This window comes from Hoplias malabaricus, chromosome 1 (assembly GCF_029633855.1).
Source record: "Hoplias malabaricus isolate fHopMal1 chromosome 1, fHopMal1.hap1, whole genome shotgun sequence".
Taxonomy (NCBI): domain Eukaryota; kingdom Metazoa; phylum Chordata; class Actinopteri; order Characiformes; family Erythrinidae; genus Hoplias; species Hoplias malabaricus.
This window is the reverse complement of record NC_089800.1, coordinates 26,742,641-26,765,539: the sequence shown is the minus strand read 5'-3', so window position 1 is coordinate 26,765,539 and position 22,899 is coordinate 26,742,641. Positions and strand designations below refer to the sequence as shown.

Below are 22,899 nucleotides of genomic sequence, written 5' to 3'. Positions count from 1 at the left end.
TTCTGTCATTGTCTCCTTGACAACACTCACTTGGGGCTAGTTGTCCAAAGCTCTGGAAATCTGCTTTCTGAAGACACAATGAACTGACCTGTATAAAAAATCATGATCTGTGACATATTGTAAATTTAACCGAGTAGCAGACACATGTCCCTTTAAAGTCCAAGCTTTTCCACTCTCTGTTTGAAGTTGAAGACATGAACACTGCTTAGACTGAGCCTGACTTCACTGGCTGTTCTGGGAGTGATATTTATACTTGTTGTTTTCCAGACAGAGCTGGAGCACATGCCATTGGAATCAGCACCCAACAGAAGCCAGTGATTGCTTCCATAATCCATATCAGAATTAAAGCCCTGTACTTACAGAATTGTGGAGGAGTGTTTGTCAAGGCTCGCCATGAATGAAATCTTTTTATGTCTCCTGAACTGACACACAACAATACTCTGGGGTTTAGGATTTCTCAAAAATAACATCAAAGCAGTGAATAATGTTTAGAGCCAAGTACACTTGGCATACAAAGAGCAATCAACTGCATTCACTGCACTAAGAAAATGACTCTAAAAAACCATGAATATGCAAAAATGCATCATTAAATATTTCTCGGCTGCTCCTTGGAACACAGCGCTAACGGTTTGCTTTCATCTCTGATCAGAAGAAGAGCTGAAGAAAGTGTTGTTGCTGACTAATTTTACAGCTAATTTTACAGAGTCTACACCAGCAGCTGCCATCTTCTCCGGACGCCCTTCCACCTGTCTGATCACGGACATATTGTTCATTATTTCTCAACGGATTCTGGAGCATTCCTCACAGGAATAGTAGTCTAGGCAACAGAAGATATTCAAAGCACGTCCCCACACCAGCATTTTCCAATTCATTCAGCATTTTCTATATGCAAATGACCACTGGTTTAAGGTAGAACCTGTGCTGTTTATACAAAAATACATGCTTAATCTTTTAAACTTACATATTAGTAAATAATAACTATAATAATTAGTTTTAAAATAATTTTTCACTTTTATGAAACTAATAATTGAGCTTTTGTTAGAGTAAAATGAGTGTTGGTTCATGCAGTTTAAAGGGGAATAAGGAGTTAAAATATTAAGGGGAATATTTGATCAAGATTTAACAAATCACATATAACTACAAATTATATTCAATTCATATTTTGATTTAACTGGACAAATCTGATTGTTTATAATGTTTGTTTGTTTGATTGGTTAGTCTGCTTCTAAGCGGACTTAGGTGGTGTTACCTATGTATTGCAAACTGCCGCTAAATGCTGTTTAAATTTAAATGAACATAAATGTGTAATGCATGCTGACATAAGGCAAACAACAACAACCACAAATACCACCACTACATCACTTACTACTCCCAACTGAGTCTACAGCATCATCGCCATTAATCCCATCAACCTCACTTACTACTCCCACCAGAGTCTACAGCATCATCGTCCTCATCATCATCATCAATAGCTACAACATTACTATTGCTATTCCCACAAGTGACAACAACACTCATCATCATCATCATCATTATTAATAATACCACTTTACCTCAACACTAATTCACACCAGTTACCACAAAAAAATCAATCCTCCTCATCCTACTCATCATCTTTATTATTTTCTTCCTCCTCCTTATGATCATCATCATCATCATCAACATGTGCAATAACAACAATAATATAACGCTCACATTTTTCATCACTAACAGTCATCATAACACACTACACACAACCACAACCACAGCAGCAGTTTCCTAATGCACCCTGGAGCAGTGCTATAGTGCTAGCTCCATGTGTTCTGAGGAAGTTTCCGATATTGCCACCAGACCGTGCCATGTGCTTTACAGTAGTGCAGTTGTTAAGAGCTCCCACTTCTGCGCAGCTGTTCTGTTTGGTAGTGAGACAGAGAGCAGACTCCAATCTTAAACTGAGCTGAGTCCAGTAACGGTCAGGACGTGCACTAAGGTCGGTCTGGATCTTTACTTCTAAATTATTTGAGTGGGTTGTCTCGATTGTGGCTCGTTTTTAACGCTATGGATTATCGGAGTTAAACGTCTGGGGAGCTCGCGGCATGAGCAAGAAACCAAATCCCTTTCCAGAGTGATCATGGCGCAGCTACAGAGCGCAGAGTTGCGTACGGAGACCTTTGGCGGGTAAAGAAGAGGGTGATAATCGCGAGAGTCCGAATCTAGCAGCGGGAGGTGAGTTCAGTGGCATTAGGGTTCGCCTGGTGCGTGTGGAACACCTTATATATGCTTTATGGTGGATCATGCACTGTTGCATTGACATGTTCACGCGCTCTGCACGCCACCGCACGTGATGATGCACTTTGTTTACACTACCTGTGAAGTTGAAGCGTCAGTTTCACTTTGTTTCAATATGGTTTTCCACGACAAACATCCACCCTCTGTGCGTAAAAGCGTGAGTAACGTTGGCACTGTGTTGGTGTGCGTGCCCAGATGTTTTCAGCGATGGCCAGAGAGCCATTTTATGGTCAGAACACAGGACAACACTGTCCAGTGCTTTCACAGCCTGCTGGAAAGTTTTTGAGAAGGTCCATATCAAGGCATATAAACAGATAGCCATAAAGGTGCACTTTCACTCTGTTCTTCAGTGGTCAGGACCCAGAGGTGGTGTATTCATGTGTGTTGTGCTGGTGGATCAGACACAGCAGTGTGGCTGGATTTCTTAAACTGGAAATATCACAACTGCGATCTGGTAGTCCTCTGGGGGTCCTGACCATTGAAGTACAGAGATAAAGGTTATGGGTATGGGTATATATATATATATATATATATATATATATATATATATATATATATACCCGCTCCAGTACCTGACCTCAATAATGTTCTCGTGGTTGGATGCAATCAAATTCTCACAGAAATTGTCCAATAGTTTGTGCAACGCCTTCTCTGAGGAGAAGGAAGGAGAAGGGGGACACGCCTCAATCAGGGCCCTTGAGGAGAAAGTTTCCAGAACCCTTTGGCCACACAGGATGTGCCGCGACACTAATTGCATTATGGGGGTGATCAGAGTGGGTGGAGGTGCTTTCCCTCCCCTCACGTGAGCTCTCTGGCTCTTGTTGTCCTGTTCACCGTCCCCTCTTCCTCCTCACTCTCTCCAGCTGTGCCTTGGTCATGTCGCAGCTGTATTACCGGCGCCGGGACCCCTCGTGCTACCGGGACCGCATCCCGCTGCGTGTGGTGCGCGCGGAGGCCGAGCTCTCGACGCAGGAGAAGGCGTACCTGAGCGCCGTGGAGCGCGGGGACTACGGCAGCGTGAAACGCGCGCTGGACGACGCCGAGATCTACTTCAAGATCAACATCAACTGCGTTGACCCGCTCGGGCGCACGGCGCTCCTCATCGCCATCGAGAACGAGAACCTCGAGCTCATCGAGCTGCTGCTCAGCTACAACGTGCACGTGGGCGACGCGCTGCTGCACGCGATCCGGAAAGAGGTGGTGGGCGCCGTGGAGCTGCTGCTCAATCACAAGAAACCCCGTGGAGAAAAACAGGTCAGACATCTCTGCCAAAGACTTACAAACACTACACATACACCACCTTTGAGTGGATCAGACACAGCAGAGCTCCTGGAGTTTTTAAACACTGTGTCCACTTACTGGCCACTCTGTTAGACACACCTACCTCTCATCTGTCAATGCACAGTTTATGTTAGTGGTCTTCTACACCTTCATCAGTGGTCACTGCTGCCCTCAGGACAGTGGATATATTGCTGCTTATTAGTGTTGTATAGAGCTTTCAGGTAATTGTGGAGTAGTTATATCAAAACCCTATGAACAAGCAGGTCACTGGGCTGGAACTATGTTACCTAGAGGTAAATGAGAATAGGATTTCCAGAGAATCTTACTGACAGCAAGACATTACATACCCTCAGTTTCAGATCAAATTGTTGGATTACGGTGTTTATAAACTATTGGATTCATACTGTAGACGTACAGTGGCTGATTATTAAATTATCTAAATTGGGTTCCCTTTCCACACTCAGCGACTTTCAGATGGCTTTCACGCTCTTGGATCACACAGGAAGTTTAAAAACTTCAACTCTTATATTTTTAAGATACCATCTTTTAAAAATGTACGAATGTCCACCGAAATAAACCGACTCTGACTGAGAGTATTAGCTGCTGAAGCTTTTGGAAAAGCTTTGGGACATTGTGGGAACTTCCTGTAGTAAATCTGTGTGGCATTTTCTAAAGTTTTGCTCAGCAATTCAGGATTACACTTACTTTGTAATATCATGATTTAAGTGGGGAACAGCCCCAGTAAATTAGTTTTAGTGATGTGCATGTTGCATCCCTCACATGGGGTCTGTAGCCACAGTTCGAGGTCGCGGTGGGTCCAGAGCCTACTCGGGCGCCAGTCTTTCGCAGGGTGACACACACTCACACATTCACTCACACCCTCACACCTATGGACACTTCTGAGCAGCCAGTCCACCAAATCAGCATGTGTTTTTGGACTGTGTTAGGAAACCGGAGCACCCAGTTATAAGTTTAGTATACATTCTTTCATATATTCAGTATAAGTTTTCTTATATATGAAATTTACACACAGGCACACACACACACACACACACACACACACACACACACACACACACACATATATATAATGGTGACAACACAGTCCCCATATTGGGACATCACTAACAGCCCCCTGCCCTCTTAAATGTCTTTGCCATTCAGTTAGTGAGTTGTGTTCATTTGGGATCTGTTGGAATGGAGCTGAGGGGACAATTCGGAGAAATGAACAAACCACTGGCAATTTACAAAAAGAACAGATGTAAGCATCCACCACACGGTCAGCCCAGGTCTCTCTCTCTCTCTCTCTCTCTCTCTCTCTCTCTCTCTCTCTCTCTCTCTCTCTCTCTCTCTCTCTCTCTCTCTCTGTGTGTGTGTCTCTCTCTCTCTATATCCCCTCTCTATTCATGCTGCCTGTTTGATATGCAAATCACCAGATTAACATGTCTATAGATCACAACCAGGCAAGGTGGAAACATGGGAGCAGGTTACTGGCTTTGATTCCTTGGCCCTGTGCTCGGTACTGATGAACATTATGATTATCCTCCACTTGTCAGTCAAACATCTAATGGGCTTTATCACTTTGTAGTGGTGGTGTGATTTCTGGCAGTCTGTTTGAACTCAAGTGTCATATCTCATCGACTAAAAGGTGTGTAAGTGAATATAACAAGCCATCTCAGTTTATTCACCTTGAAAAGCTCACTGAACTTAAAGATAGCAACGTGATACTTTACAGCTCCCATGTATTTCCAGTCTCTGTTTATACCTCAGAATTAAATATTCATCCATGATTTCATCTCCTGTTAATGCTTCCCCTGATCAGTGTTGTGATGTGCCCAGATCATACCTGGAATCATTCTTTCATTCATTCATTCATTATCTATAACCCTTATCCAGTTCAGGGTCACGGTGGGCCCGGAGCCTACCTGGAGTCATTGGGTGCAAATGCAGGAACACACCCTGGACAGGGCTCCGGTAAATTGCAGGGCATCGCACCCTCACACATTCACAGATCTGCAAGCAGTTGAGTAGCTGGATGAAGAAGAAACAAACATCAAAGTCAAAAACAAACATACAGTTTTTTGTTTACACAGTGATACTTTGCAGATAAGCTGTGTTCTTTTTGGCTGAACGGTATTTCAAAATTTCTTTGGTGTTTTTCTTTCGGTATTTCAAAAAACTTGGTGACATCACAAACACAAGTTCAAAACGAGCATATTTTCACAGCTTAATTTCTATATATTTTCAGTTTGAAATAAATGAATTATGCATTGTGAAATGTGTGTAAATGTGTGTGATATAAGTGTGTGATATGTAAACACACAATCCTCTGTCTCCTTTGAGTGTCAAACCTTTCTCTCATCTTCATAGTGTTCAGTCTATTGTGCTCTCATACTGACATGCTGTTAATCATGGGCATGTGATTTGAACTGGCCATTACGGTGACATCATTACGGCGTGTGTATGTGTGTGTGTGTGTGTGTGTGTGTGTGTGTGTGTGTGTGTGTGAGTGTGTGTGTGTGTGTGTGTGTGTGTGTGTGTGAACGCATGATGCCGTTTTCCCTGAAAGTGCACCGCTCAAAAGAACAGACATTGCAAAGGGATGTGCTAATCACTCCATTCTCTAATCACCACCTCACTCACAAATGCACACACTCAAATGGCTGCTCTCTTGGGGTCTTGTCCAACACACACTCTCCCCATTTTACTCTCTCTGTATCTGTTTCTTCCTCTTTCCTTTTTAATTCGCTTTCTATATCTTTCTCTCTAACCCTCTCTCTGCATCTTCCTCTGATTTCCTCTTCTCTTCTCTTCTCTTCTCTTCTCTTCCTTGCTCTGCCAATATCTTGCCATTTTCTTTCTGCTTCTTAACACCTAAATATCATTACTTGCTTTCTATTTCTTTTCTAGTCCATCATTGTGTTTTTTCATCTTTAATTTTTCCCTCCTTCGCTTGTTCCTCCCTCCTTCTCTCCCTCCACGGTTATATTCATAGAACTCTGCTCATCCCTGTTGCTGTTACTTTCAAATATGTTTTCATTTCTCCAGTGGGTTTGAGAAAATGCAGTAAAGAAGGAGAATCTTATCAGTTTGTGAGTACGTTCTGGGCTTTTGAGGTGAGGAATCTGTCACTACACTTCTCTGCAGCTCAGTGGCAGCAGGAATAGGATAATGTTCCAATGTTCCGTGGTTGTATATGAAACACATAAATCCTTGTCCTGTCATTGATGTTAAATCTGATGTAGAGCTAGTGTGGCTGCTGTGGTCTGAGATGTGTCTGTCAATGCACTCTGATATTTTCCAGTACTTTGTACATAGCAATGCAGTAAACCAGCAATTCTTTAAGTCATGCTTTTGTCCACAAACACAAACTCTATGTAGTTAAAGCAACAGTCTGTGGCTATGGTGATACAGCTATTCTGTTACAATGTATATATTTAATTTATTCACTCATTCATTTTCTTTCCATATCCACTTCATTCTGATCGTGGTCACTGCTGGTTATGAGGCAGCCCTCCATCACTGACGCCAAGGCAACCGTGGACATGGTGCTAATCTACCACTCATTAAGCATATGTACAGTGCCCCTAAAATTCCAGGCTGAGTCAAAGCACACTCAGTACTTAGAGTTAATCTGGGAAATGATAACCGTAGTGTATTCCACCTATAAGAGACTTTCATGGTTATAAGAGATCAGTATAAGGGAATGATCAGAGTTATTATGCAGGGATAAGTGATGCAACATTTCACCTGTATCACCAGCTGAGTCTGAGGGATGTGTTTACCCTGTAAAGGCAGATTCATCACCCTTCATTAACTTACTCACATTATTAACATCCTGCAACCTGCTTTTGCTTTATTAGAGTGTATACATAACATCCATCTGGGCCTCATCTGTCCAGACCAGAGTTCACCACTGGTTTATTCACTTCGCAGGGCTGTTTTGACCATTCAGCTTAAAATGTTTGGATACATAAGGAAATATTTACCGTACACGATGAACCTTTAGGCTCCTCTTGAGCAAATTGTGTTTTTACTGGCTTTATAAATGTACACAGCATACATTATTTATCTTGTCGTATTTGACCTACTGGACACTATGTAGTCAGGTCGGTGAATGTTTTTTGATGACGGATTCTGGAAAGTGTTGGTATAAGGCTGTAAAATGTAATATAAATTAACCCTTAGAACACTAAACATGTCATTTGACATTTACATTAAATCACACTTTATGTGTGTACACATTTTATGGCCAAGTCTTGTTCAGAAACTAAGGATTTTTATAGGGACTTTGTCCTCCTATGCTGCAGTAATATCATCTACTGTCATGAGAAGGCTTTAGGATACATTTTAGAACATATTTATGATGATTTGATGGCATTCAGCCACATGTATATTAGCGAGGTGAGGTAATGACGTTATGATCAGTTACGGACCACAAACAACACTCAAGTTCATACCAAAAGTAATTGTGGGGATCTTCTGAAAGTATATGATATGTTTGTGGTTTACACAGAACAGCTAAAACATTAATATGACCCTGTTGTTTCTACACTCATAGTTCTACCGTCTGTAGTGCTACAATTACAGAATGTAGTCCAACTGTTGTTCTGCATACTTGTTAGCCTCCAGCCTCAGCTCTACTCATTTTTGGTCCTTGGTACCTGGTTGGTTTTACACTACAACAGCTCCCCCTCAGAATGTAGCAGATGACATTGCAAAGCACTGTCCTGTTATTTAACAGGAACCAGTGACAATAGCAGTGACTTTATTGCTGATTTTTTAATCATTGTGTATTTGTGTGCTGTTTTAGTCTTTTGGGGCTGAACACAGCAATATGCGCATCATTTGAGACAGATCAGTGTGGCTTTCTTGTTTCACTGTCCAGATCTCACTGAATTTTTGGTCTGACACCACTTCAATGAGCATTTTATCCTCTTCAAAGACCATAACATAATTTTGCGAGCTGCTTTTGTGAGTCAAATAAAACATATTGTGATCACTACTGTAGCTTGGAGATTTTACAGAGTTTTCTTACAAAGGTTGTGCTGGATGTATGCATTTTATTATGATTAACAAGTCTAGATCATTGAATGACAAGTCCCTCCTCGTCTACTTAACAAAAGTAATTGGTTCCAGGTACCAGGTATGAAGTTTACCTAATGAAAAAGCAAAAAAGCAGACTAGAGCGAAGGGTAGGAAAGGTAGGTACCATGTAGTAGAAAAGCACTATTAGACACTGTAGCCAGAGCAGTAGCTCATCTGTTGCTCTACAATTAGCATTAGTCATCCACAAGTCCTTCATCAGTGGACACAGGACACTGTTGGCCAAATATTTTTGGTTGGTGGACTATTCTCATTCCAGCAGTGACACTTAGGTGTTTAACTTCTCATCTGTTTATCCACCAGGTGCCTCCTATACTGCTAGACAAGCAGTTTTCAGACTTCACCCCCGACATCACCCCCATCATCCTCGCTGCACACACTAACAACTATGAGATCATTAAGATGCTGGTGCAGAAAGGTGTGTCCGTCCCTCAGCCTCATGAAGTGCGCTGTAACTGTATGGAGTGTGTGTCCAGCTCCGATGTTGACAGTCTCCGCCATTCTCGCTCTCGTCTCAACATCTACAAGGCCCTTGCTAGCCCTTCACTCATCGCCCTGTCCAGTGAGGACCCCTTCCTGACTGCCTTCCAGCTGAGTTGGGAGCTGCAGGAGCTCAGTAAAGTAGAGAATGAGTTTAAGACTGAGTACGAGGAACTCTCCCACCAATGCAAACGATTTGCCAAAGATCTGCTGGACCAGACACGGTCCTCCAAAGAGCTTGAGCTCATCCTCAACTTCCGAGATGACGTCAACCTCCTGCAGGAGGAGTCCAACAATGATCTGGCCCGACTCAAACTGGCTATCAAATACCGGCAGAAAGAGGTAGAAAAATTCTCATTGATGATAGTCTAAATGGATCTGTTGCTATAATGGATGTCATAAAATGTACCTGAATTCATTAATAATAAGGGAGGCCTAAATATTTACACTCTCAGAAAAAAGATACGCTAGAGGTACATTATTGTAACTAGAGGAACAAACTGTGTAAATGTAACTTTTATGGTACAACAGGGGTGATTTAGTCCAGTTTTGTTCCCTAAAGGTACATTACATACTCTATTCTAGAGGAAGCGTTGAATATTGGTAATCTTTCATTATAGAACTGTTTAAAACAAAAGAAAATAATATACGTCCTGGAGATGAAATATACAGTTTTAAAATCTACAATTATAATATAATGTAGTAAAATTATGTTTCCCTAAAGGTACAAAATATGTACCCTTGAGGGCACCATCTCAGAGACAGTTTTTCTGACAGTGTAGGTACAAAATGTGTATTTGTTACTCAAATTGAACACATTTATGATGGAAAGTACTTGCTTAACTTTTCAAGAAAAAAAGCCAAATTAGCATCCATTTTGGTGTCTTACTGGGCTCTAAGGTGCCTCCATCTTTCAAACATATCACCAGCATTTCCTTTTGTTTTTCTGTCTCTGTTCATGGAGCTTTTTAGAAGGAAGCAAGGATTTTTAGGTCTGGTAGAATCTAACATTTTCTTTGTACATTTGCTCACATCCATGGCTGCAGCACACTGTGCTTGTGTCTGCTATTGTGTGTCATACCTGGCAACCCAGGGTGTGGAATCAGTACTGGGATTGGACAATTGGTGGGATCAAAACACCAAAGGAGTTACGCTCCGGAATGGCTCTTATTACCGCACAGAAGGTCAGAGATTCCAGTGCTTCAACTTAGCATGTGCCTTAATTCCTGATGACACACTGGTCATTTAGTGGTCATGAATTAGTACAGTTAATATATTAAAGATTGCTCATATAACGGTTAGGATCCCAAAGTCCACCACAGTATTTTATGAGTATGGTGACCCTACACTCAGACAGTCTGGTCCTATTTCATCCTATTTCATTTCATGCATGTCTATGGAGACTATACTAACTGTGCACAACTGAGCATCTTTGTCCAAAATGGGTGACCTTTACAGTTGCTGAATTCACAAAGTTAATTCAGTGCTGCATTTATTGTGGACACAGATATTAACCATGCACTTATATCATTTCCATAGAAAAGCATGAAATTAAATAGGATGCAATAACACGTGAGCTAAATGTGACCATGCCCATTTCAGATTGTCAGCTAGAAGGGTATAAATCTTCCCTGCATTTGACTGTGGTGCAATGAAACCCCATTTTCTTGAGGGATGGAGCACCATTTGAAACTTATGGAGATGAGTTGGTGTGGCATTTGTGATCCAAAACAAAATTATCCTGCATCATACATCATCACTACAGCTCCCCATTATTGCAGGCTGAATGCAATTAAATCTTTACAGAACGTATTTCCACAACTACTGCAAGGTGCTCCAGAAGAGTAGAGCTGTGTCCATTAGGCATAGAGTGTAGTTCTGTCTACCTTAGATTACAGTCTTCCAGCTTGTTGTACAGTTTATGTGTATATGATCATAAAGCTTATTTACTGCTCGTTTAAACTATTATTGGTATTGTAACTGTTAGCAGCACAATGCCATAACTGAGAATGTTCTTGTAAATGCTAACATCTACAGCATCACATTCATTGAATAGTAAGTGTGTTGCTGGGTGCTTGTTATAACACTTCTCTCTTTCTAAGTGCTAATTAGATTCAGATAATAGCTTTGCTTCCAGTGAAGGAGATTGTGTGACAGTAGATTAGTCATATAACCCTGCTGCTACTTTAGGTGCCTTTTTCAAAACAAGTGCCTCTATTAGATTAGAAGAGTCCCATCTTTTGGGTTTAATCAGTATCAGTGTACAGTATCAATGATACACTTTGCTTATTCAGTCTGCTAAATTGTGCCCTTTTCAACTTAGCTTCTCTAGATCAAAACTGTCCTCCAATCGCCACTCAATACTGAACATGATGTTCCAGAGGAAGATTTAGAATTCATATTATCACTCCCATAACATGACGACATAATCTCTAAAATACTTACAATATATCATTCATTCATTCATTATCTGTAACCGCTTATCCAGTTCAGGGTTGTGGTGGGTCCAGAGCCTACCTGGAATCTTTGTGCGCAAGGCAGGAATACACCCTGGAGGGGGCGCCAGTCCTTCACAGGCCAACATACACATTCACACATTCACTCACACACTCACACCTATGGACACTTTTGAGTCGCCAATCCACCTACCAACGTGTGTTTTTGGACTGTGGAAGGAAACCGGAGCACCCGGAGGAACACGCGGACACAGGGAGAACACACCAACTCACAGACAGTCACCCAGAGTGCGAATCAAACCCACAACCTCCAGACCCCTGGAGCTGTGTGACTGCAACACTACCTGCTGCACCACCGTATATACCACAATATAGAGTGATTTTAACTTTAGTAACCTGCAATCAGTCTTAACCTTAAAATTCCCTTATTACGTTCCAGTTTATGCAGAATTACAGATGGTGGTCCATCTGTTGCTCTACATACTTTATAGCCCCTTTTCCAGCAGCAGCACTGATCCACTAAGCCACTCTTACCAGCCCATTTACTAAAGAGTCCCACATAATTATCTATGTTCAATGCTAAATGTAGGCTAGAGCAATATAAAGTCCATCAGCTTTAATAAAGCTTTCTTTGGAGTGATGGAGCGGTATCCAATATCTTTGGAATGATTTTGAAATGATGTATGTGGTCCATAACTTTTATCCAACATCACAACCTAAGCTAATTCCTGCTCATGTGGTTGAATGCCATTGAATTCTCACATAAATGTAAAGACTCATACAGGTCATCAGACTGAGCTACTATATGCTAAAAAAAAAACATTCCACATTTCAGGTAACTGTCCTCCTTTACATGCTTTGTCCAAAGCCTAGCATACATCATACACAGATGACCACAAAAGAGTAGTCTGGAGTTTGGCAGACCTGTTCTGGACTATTGTGATGGCTGTAAATTAGGTTTCAATAAGTAAGAACTTCACAGGTAACTTTGAGGTTGCATTATGAGTATTTTTAAATCCCTGGTAATGGCAGCCAGTCTCTTTGAGATAACAAAGAAAATCACATCTCTTATGCTAAACTTGATCCTTTCAACAAGGCTCATCTTCATGCAGCCTCTGCCTGCATCCATCCTCATTTACATTATAACTGTCACAGTGTTTTAAAAGTTCCATGTAATTGCTATACAGTCTGAGTATGAGGAGCTCTTTAACTGAGCAGAGATTAAGATCCCATTCCAGACTGAAGTTGTCTGACGCCTGCTTCATTTCACTCTGAAAACCCAGGAGATTATGGGAAGAATTTGGAATATGATAACTCTTGGATACTCAAGGCTGAAGCTAATTTTCTCCAATGGATAGCTGGGGTCACGCTCATCCTAAACCATAAGAATGCCACTTAGTAGCCGTCTGTTGATAGTATATCTAGCATGGCACACGCAAATTAAGGCCCTGTGGTAAACCCAGGACCCACTGTGGTGTTTATATCTCCCAGCTGACCTGGGAATAACTGGGTATCTCTCATGAAGAGCTAGAACATAAGGCTAGGGACAGGGATGCCTGGGCTTCTCTGCTTGCCCTATTGAACCACTGTGAACCTGGAATAAGTGAAAAAGGCCATGAGTTAAGAGGGATGTGAAACCCATGCTCACTGAGGTCTTGCTGTTATTGGCATCCAGAAACCACTCGATCCTTCTGAAAAGATGGGTTTTAATAGACAAGATCTGCTGGTATCAACATTTCTGCATGTATTTCTTAACATTCAGCACATCGAACATTAAGGAATTAAACACAGCCAAATTAAAGTCAGCAACTTGTGGAGCTCCATCACTCCATTTTTTAATTCATTAATTGTTATTATTCTTGCCACAATTATGTCATTGTATAAGAGCAAGTAAAAGACAATATGTGCTTGCTACGATGATTAGCATTGGCAGTGGGAGTACAGGATGTGAGTGAGTGAATTAAAATTTCTGGATCAGAATCATACAGCAATAATTATGTCTGATGGAGAACACTTAAATCCATGTTAGCTATGACCTTATCCCCTGTGCAGCAACTGGTTTGGGTTTAACGAGGATTCATTTGGGTGTAATTCAGTTACGCTCCTATTGCCTTCCTCTGGGAAGTACAGACGCCCAGATAATGACGGGAGCCAAACTCTCGGAAGAAAAATGTGAAACACAAAGAACATACAAGGAACGCATGCAAGTATTTTTGTTTGAAAAAGTCAATGGAAAACCTGGTCTATTAGGATTTTCACTACATCTATTATTTGCACAAATATATTTTAAACCGTATTTTGTGTAACATAATTGTAATTATAAAAATAAACTTTTGTAATTTTACATTAAATGTTGTGTATATTAAAAATGGCAAACAGGTTGAAAATTGAGAAATGAGATTACTGACAAACAATATCTTGGATAAAACAGAGAGGCCAAACCCGTTTCAGATTTCCAAAATATCAAGTTCCGTGGAGCATATTTCTACAAAATCATTTCATTTGCTGTTTTCATAGTGCATGTTTAGCGAATGTTAAGTGCCCACTTCCTCAAATTGCCATTTGATGAAGGAAGGGAGCGGGGGAGTGAGCTTCAGCAGAATGTCAGCGGTAATCTCAGTGGCTCAGCGGGGTTGAAGGGCGAAATGAATCAGAGGAGAATTGAAGTAGACAGTCAGTCAGACCTCCTGCCTCCAAACCATTACCACTTCATCAGTAGCTTTATGAAGCACTTACATCAACCTACCACACACCACACCTTTCACTGCTCTCAAACATTCAAGAATTCCTGACCTCCATGGACAACTGAGCTTATTTGCACTTCAGTCAAAACAGAGCTTACTGCCTTGCTCATTTGTCACAGTTTAGCAATGGTGGTGTTTATGTACAGCTTGTTGCATCAGTAGGTTATCGTCAGTCTTCCTAGATTGTGTTGATTTAGGATAGGCAAGGAGCATAACACATCCACTTGCATACAAATGTTTCTTGAGTAAGAGAGAGAGAAAACCTGGACCATTTTGGACTGAAACCCTTAGTTGGTTTCCCCATTTACTGAGCCAAGGCTGCATACAAACACCAGAGAGTTTTCCAGCTAGCAAATGGTGAGGATATATTCTCTGGATTTGTCATATGTGTATTTTTTTATTATTAATATGGCCAATATCACTTTTAGGCCTTTGAATCAGCCCTTTCTTTTCAGCCATGACTTCATCATCAGCCATACATCTGCTCTATTTCTGATATTAAGAGAAACCCATAATGCAGCTGATTGCAAGACAGTCTTGCAAGGTTGTGAGTGTCTGATACGTTAAGCAGGAATTTTAAGTTGTGTAGTGTGGGCATTAGCAGGCATTAGCAGCAGTTAGTAAAGGTGCGGTAATGAAGAGACAAGGTTTATATCTCATTCTTCAACTTAGGCTTCACACTCCCAGCTGGATGGTATTGTGGGATGGTGGGGAAGCTTAGCTAATGGGTGGAATTTAGCTGCACTAAAACTGGTGTGAAATTCAAGAGCAAGACACAAAACTCAACCAAATACCCCCCTGTGGTACTGACAAATGTATTATCGACAGAGAGATTACAATCTGCATTCTGACATTATTTTCCAGGATTAAGCATGAAAAATAATTAAAATGGAATTGCAACACGTAATAGATATCAACTAAAACTAGGACTTGTAAGAGCTCATGCAGTTTTAGTGAATAAATGTTACATGAGCACATATTTAGATCTGTTTTACTGTATTTATTTGAAAATCACCTCCATCAACTGTGGTGACTAATGATGCTCAAATAACTGGCATATAGATAATCCCACAGCTTGTATTCTAGGACACCTGTTTGTCCACCTGCTGTGGTCATTACTCACCGCCCTCCTCTCCATCTGTCTGTCAGTTTGTAGCTCAGCCAAACTGTCAGCAGCTGCTAGCGTCCCGCTGGTACGACGAGTTCCCGGGCTGGAGGAAGAGGCACTGGGGCGGCAAGTTCATCACCTGTGTCTTCGTTGGCCTGCTCTTCCCCCTGCTGTCCATCTGCTACCTGGTGGCCCCCAAGAGCCGCTATGGCCTATTCATTCGGAAGCCTTTTGTTAAGTTCATCTGCCACACGGCCTCCTACCTGACCTTCCTTTTTCTCCTGCTGCTGGCCTCGCAACATATCGTCTCCACTGACTCCAACCGCCAGGGCCCCATGCCCACCGCTGTGGAGTGGATGATCCTGCCATGGGTGCTAGGTATGATGATCATTCTACTCGGTCTGTGGACCATGTAGATCAAAATAAGGCATGAACATAAAGCCTCTTAATATATAGAAAGGTGCATTCTGTACTTTGTTCACATACATATCTGCCACTGTCATTTTATATATGGTCATATGATGAAGTTTCAAGATAAATGGAAGAACAGGAATGGCTTAAAATGTTTTGAATATAATACCTCTAAGTCAGAGAGGTCAGTGGAGAGTGGCAAGACACCATCAGGAAGGTTCAAATAACTCGATAACCCAGAGTTGTGGTCAGAAAACCTTTTCTAAACACAATACATATAACTTTGGGTAGCACTTCATAATACAGCCTAGTATATGACAACGTAATATTCCAGTAGATTCAACGTAACGTCCTGGTATAATGACCTGGCACTGGTGAAACCATGATTACAAAGGTGGTTCACCCAAGGCAAGGCTTTGCACTCCTGCTGTGCTGAGCCTTGCAAATTCCCCAAATGTTAACTTCAACCATCGACTCTCTTGGGGTTGGCCACATCAGATCCATAAGTACAAAAGCAGGGCAGGGTTTTGCCTGCCCCCTCTGAGCAAGCCAAAGGTAAAGGTAAGCCAAAGGTCACCTACCACCCTGTTGGAAGCATTCAAAATCTTTGTCTGAGCAACAATGAAATACTGCTATCCTGTGTGGGTGTATGGATCCTCCACCGACCTGCACCTACTCGATTTCAGCCAGAGACTACTGCTTTGGCCATATGCCCTAGATCCTGATGACTCTGATGCCACTAAAAATCAATGTGTTGATCCACTGGCCAGGTTATGTCTACAGCACCCTCATGCTTATCTGTACTGGTCCCGAAGCTTCATCATGACCACTGGCCGACCAGAAACTCCTTTACACTATGAGTACCATGAAATTACACTCTAGAATGTGGAAGGTTACACGGACTGTATTGGCAAAGTACATTCTAAAACATGCACTGTGCTGTTCACTCTAAAATGCAGGCTGTATTATAAGCTGTTACCGAAGCTTGTGATGGATGGGCAACAGTGGGTCAGATCAAACTGTTTATGGTGTAATGGTGTAGGGGGTGTATACTTTGCATGTATGCGCTAATACCAATCAAATATATAAGCACAAGCCCTCTCAAATTGATTCCATCAACATGATTGTGATTGCATTTGCATTTGCGACCCAGTAACTAGAATTCAACAGAATTTACCAATATGTAGCAATTACATGAATAGATTAACCAAGATAAGCCAAATTGGATCAGATTTGCTAAAGAAAGTTTCAAATACCTTGCATAATCAAACCCATGAAAACGTCAGGCTATTCTAACTGCAAATAGTTCATCTTTTTGTGATAGGACAACTGTTATTGCAGGTTCCTAATTGAAATGAACATACTTTAGGCCTTCTAAAGGGGTCTGGTATATATAGTTCTCCAGACACAGTTTATGACTGGACAGGCATGATAAATTTACACTGGCAGTTGCGATGTAGAAATCAAAGAGTATTGTGACAGAATTCTTGCACTCATCTTTTAGTTTGAAGTTACTGTGAAGCCATATGTTTCAAAACATTTCGAAAAGAAACATGCTGACTTATAGAAACCATGTGTTCTGATATGCCTGTTAGAGTCTGATTTGTTTCAAGTTGGATCACAGTGCCAGTAACCCACATATGTTTCCACACACATTGGCTGGCTGCTCTACCAGGCTTCATCTGGACGGAGATCAAGCAGATGTGGGACGGTGGATTTCAGGATTACATCCATGACTGGTGGAACCTTATGGACTTTGTTATGAACTCTCTCTACCTGGCAACCATTTCACTCAAAATGGTTGCATATGTAAAGGTAAGGTCAAAAGGATAATTGAAATGTTTACATTTTTAAAGGCTTAAATGTCTGTAGGCAACAAATGATGTGTTGTTGCACTTTATGACATATATTTTTGCCATATTGCTTATATTTATGGTTAGATTAATGTTCATAAATTAGTTAACTATAATAAAATGTCTTCAGATAACACTCACGAACATAATAAAAATATAGATATATTAAGTGTACAATTTTTTTGATGTATAATTGTAATTCCAAATTCAAACTTTCTTCTGCCCTTTTGTCATCTTATGGTATATGTTGCATAGTATTAAATATGACAATTGTTCTTTTTATTCAACATCGATTTGTTCTGTCCTTTGGGATAATATGGCATTTAAAAGTAAGTGGGAGTTTTGGTTTCAGTGAATTAAAGATGGTGATTTTGTTGTTAGTGATGGTGAATAGTGTTCAGTTTAAGTTGCTTTTTTTACTTTTTAAACAAAATGACAAATGTCAACAGACAAATGTCAACAAAACATAACATTTGCCATAGAATGACAAAACTTAATTACAATTATATGTTACACAAATCATATTAAAACTTATTTGTACCTAATACATACTCTTATCTGTCCAACACCAGTACAGTGGCTGTAAACCCAGGGAGAGCTGGGAGATGTGGCACCCCACTCTGGTTGCAGAGGCTGTGTTTGCCATTGCCAACATCTTCAGCTCTCTGCGCCTCATTTCCCTCTTCACTGCCAACTCTCACCTGGGACCTCTGCAGATTTCTCTGGGCAGAATGCTGTTGGACATCCTCAAGTTCCTCTTCATCTACTGCCTGGTGCTGCTGGCCTTCGCCAATGGTCTTAACCAGCTCTACTTCTACTATGACACACATGAGGGCAACAACTGCAAGGGCATCCGCTGCGAACGTCAGAATAATGCATTCTCAACGTTAGTTTAGAAACCACCCAATGTCAATATTGAACAATGCACATACGATTGTAATTATTCACTCTTATTGGTTTTCCTCTGTTTTCTCATAGGTTGTTCGAGACCCTGCAGTCTTTGTTTTGGTCCATATTCGGACTGATCAATCTGCATGTGACCAATGTTCAAGCAGATCACGAGTTCACAGAGTTTGTAGGGGCCACCATGTTTGGCACCTACAACGTCATCTCTCTGGTGGTTCTCCTCAACATGCTCATCGCAATGATGAACAACTCCTATCAGCACATCGCTGTAAGATCTGCTCAAACTTGTAGAGTCTAGAATTACATTCATGGTGCTGCTTTCTGCCTTTCAATAGGAGTGATTTTGTATTGATTGTGCTGTATTTTATTTAATTTATCCATCACTGCCGATCGGCATGGTTTAGGATCATGCTGACATTGAGTGGAAATTTGCCAGGACTAAACTGTGGATGAGTTATTTTGAAGAAGGAGGTACACTGCCAACACCTTTCAACATTATCCCCAGCCCCAAATCCATATGGTACCTCATCACCTGGATTAGAGTACACATTTTCAAACTAAAAGCCAAGAGGAGAGGGACATTTGGAGTGTTAGGGGTGAGTTTGCTTCAAACCTATTCATGTTTCATAGTAACTGAGGACACAGTACATGGCTGTACGCATATGCACTACTGGTTTTGCTCGTTGCAGTTTTCACAAAAGACAAATGACCCAAAAAAAAATCTAGAAGATATTAATGGCTCATCGCTGGAGTCTGACAGCTCTTCATAATGAAGATGCTGGTGCTGCTAACAGAAAATTAGTAGTGATTTGTGTCTGTCAGTTGTGAAATCCCATCTATTAGAATTTAAAAAAAAAAGTTTGTGTGAAAAATTTGATGACATTTGAATTAATGAATATATCATGAAACATGAGCAGTACATATTCAATGTGTCTTGAAATGAAGTATGTTTACCATTCATTTACAATATAAATAATGTAGGTTGTTGCCATTTTAAAGATTTTTTTTTTTTCATTTTTGAACAGCTACAAGATGTAATAACTCCAGTGCTCTAATAATTGCTTTCTTTAATATCTCTGTTCTCATAGAGAAGAGCTGCTGAGAAAGTGAGGCTCAGTCACCAGTATCAGGTTTGTTGGACTGAAGCTGAAAGTTGAAACTGAATAATTTCCCAGTTTATATTGAGTGACTAAACCAGAAGCAGATAAATCATGTGTGAGTCCCTTGCTGTGGCACCTCTGTAACTGTCTTATCAGTATCTTTTCAATTTTCAGGAGGTGTTGAGGAACCTGGTTAAGAGATACGTAGCAGCTATGATCCGAGACGCCAAGACAAAGGAGGGGCTTACAGAGGAGAACTTCAAGGTAATGAATGTATTTTATTTTTAATAGTGTCTTATTTATGGGGGAGGACTTTATGTGAAGTGAAAGTGAAGAAAATTTTTTCTCTTTTTCTTATAGAGTGAAAAATATCTGCTGTTTTCCCATAAAATACAGGGTGTGAATTGATTATATATTTTTATATGGTCTACTGTGCCCCAATTTTAGTGAGTTATAATAATTTGCCAAATAGCCTGGTCTCAGTGTGAATTCATACATATTTTAAGAAAAGACCATTCCTAGGATTTATAAAATTTGTACTAAATACAGTTCGCCCTTTGTGAATGCCCATGTGAAAAACAAGTCTTAATCCGGTGCCTAATCCTAAACCTAACCATATATATATAATGCAAAACTTAATCATAACCCAAGTCATAAACCTAAAGCTAGAACTAAGTTCCAAAACATTATATGTGGCTAGATTTTTCCCATGAATCATTCTCTCTAACAACAGTTTACAGCCCTGTTTTTAGTAATAATTCTTAGTGTACATAACAGAACATTTAATTGGATTCAGTGAAACAAAACCACTAGTGGATGGGAGCTCAGTGTGATATTAAATGAACTAAAAACCAAGTGTTATGAATATCTGGTGTGCTCCTTTTTGCTGTATACATACTCATTTTTGGAACCCTTTTTGGGCTAATAAAGGTTTGACAATATGCATCGAAGACATATCTAGTCCAACTGCTGTGTTTGTTCACCCTCTCCAGGAGCTGAAGCAGGACATCTCCAGTTTCCGCTATGAGGTTCTGGGGATGATGAAGGGGAACCGAGGGTGTGTGCCTGGAACTAAGACTATTACCACAAACTCGGACGTGAATCAACCAGACGATTTTCTCGAGTACACCACGGCTGTGCCACAGAAGAGTAAGCTCAGTATGCTGGAGGTCAGACCTGAACATGTTCTTGAGTCTCCAAGCAGAATTCTCAACGGTTCTGTGATGGCCACCAGTGAAGAGCTGTCCAGAAAAGACTATCCCAAAGATCAATCTGACTCTGGCCTCTTTCAAAACTCCCAGCAAAGAACAAAGGGTCATTCCAGTGCAAGCAACATCTACTCGGTCTTAGAGGAGGCCAGAGATTTGGATGTTGACCAGTCTGAGGATAAACATATAGCAGAGGAGGAGTTAATGTGCCTGTCTGAAGAAGGAGAGGAAGAAGTGGAGGATCCAGAACGAGAGCCAGTCACATCTCCAAAAGCAGGCTGCTCTCACTTACCACACGACAAGTAAAATGGAAGAGTCTCATGAAGTACAAGTTCACCTTATAAGGTCAAAAGCAGACCTAACCTCACCTTCCTACACTGCAATGGCTGAGCTGTACATATGACCCAGTGCACATCTGAGGATAAATGTGCTTCTAAACTCTCAGGGAAAAGCCAGAGTGTGTGGTTCTTCACAGACAAACTTTGTTCACAACATTTCTGGCATAAGAGTGTTCTTTTATGCACACATCTTTCTGCACAGAAGGGGAAATGTTGCTTGTTTTATAATATGCAACTTTTTATGGGGCTTTACTGGGTAATCATACTCCAACTTGCTTCCCATTGGATTTCCATCTTTCTAGGCACCTGTATAATTACAGTTAGGGAAAAACAATTGTAGGTAAATAAGTTTTGACTTACTTGCATATTTACTGACTTATACAGCACTTTTCCATACACTCAAAGTGTTAAACTGTTCAATTTGTTTAACATTAGGCAGTCACCTCAACAACCACAAATGTGCAGCATCCAACTGGATAAATTAGCATCAGACAATCCGTACCAGTACACATCAGACTTTAGGCAGAGAGGCAGGAAGATCCCTCTGGTAGTTGAGGCTTGATATGGCACCAGTCCATCACAGGGCATCACACCCTACCAAAATGGTTTTTGGACTGTGGGAGGAGACCACAGAAATCGGAGGAAACCCACACAAACACAGAGAGAACACACCAGACTACTCACCAGTGATGATTAAACACAGGACCAAAGACCCAGAAGCTGTGTGGCACCAACAATACATGTGAAACCTCTGTGCCCCAAGGGAGGGTCAGAAACTTCCATTCCTTTAAAAGTATGTGATAATATTATTAATATATTACATATTAGTAACAATATTGACAATCAAGTTTTCAGACTTTTAAAAATGCCAAACAATGTAAATGTACTTTGATAAATATGGCACCATATACATGTATTTTAAGGTTTTTAAATGGCTGAAAAATCAATAAAATAAAATAATAAAATCATTAACCCCTTGACATCCAGGTTATATGGTAAAGCTATTAAACATTAGCGTAGTTTAAAGTAGCTGGTAGCTTAAAATAATAATATTTATTATAATAATCTTATACATGGCTGCCTATTCTACAACGTCTTGGTTGTTTGCACTATGCTCTGTTTTTTTTAGCATTAAACATTAACCTTTAATATAAAGACAGAACAAACGCGATGTGTATTTACTTTGTTGAACTATGCAGTTTCTCAGCCTTACTTATGAAAGTGTTATGGTCGTACACCTCTCCAGTAATCATGTTATCCATAAGCATTTACTTTAAAATGCCACTTAACCAGTTGTGCTTTATCAGTTACCATTAACAGATATACCCAGCTTTATTATACTGTATATTACAGAAAATTGTCAATGAAAAAAATAAATATTTTCCAGTGATACTATGTGAATGATGTGAGATGTGTATATATGTTCATCTCCAAACATACCAAACATCTGCTTATCCATATTTCTTCAGAAATCAAGAACAACCATAAGGAGTTTGTATTTCTTTGCAGCAGCAAATGGTTTATTTTTCCAGGAAGGCTTTTAAATAGATAGGATCATTGTTCTGGGGATATGGTTGTGGCCAGATAAACACTGACAAGTTCAGGTACTGCTGTTCATTTTAGACCACCAAAAACACCAC

The 22,899-nt window shown here is 40.6% G+C and overlaps 1 protein-coding gene across 1 annotated transcript; it reads left to right on the top strand.

The window, feature by feature from the left end:
- Nucleotides 1-1,953: 1,953 nt before the first annotated feature.
- On the top strand, nucleotides 1,954-22,640 carry trpc4b (transient receptor potential cation channel, subfamily C, member 4b). Its single transcript, XM_066677467.1, has 11 exons — nucleotides 1,954-2,205; nucleotides 3,132-3,522; nucleotides 8,959-9,477; nucleotides 15,485-15,821; nucleotides 17,530-17,669; nucleotides 18,280-18,593; nucleotides 18,686-18,881; nucleotides 19,018-19,209; nucleotides 19,702-19,743; nucleotides 19,888-19,977; nucleotides 20,706-22,640. The coding sequence occupies exons 2-11, from the start codon at nucleotides 3,145-3,147 to the stop codon at nucleotides 21,225-21,227; spliced, it is 2,730 nt and encodes a 909-aa protein (XP_066533564.1). The 5' UTR covers nucleotides 1,954-2,205; nucleotides 3,132-3,144; the 3' UTR covers nucleotides 21,228-22,640.
- Nucleotides 22,641-22,899: the final 259 nt, after the last annotated feature.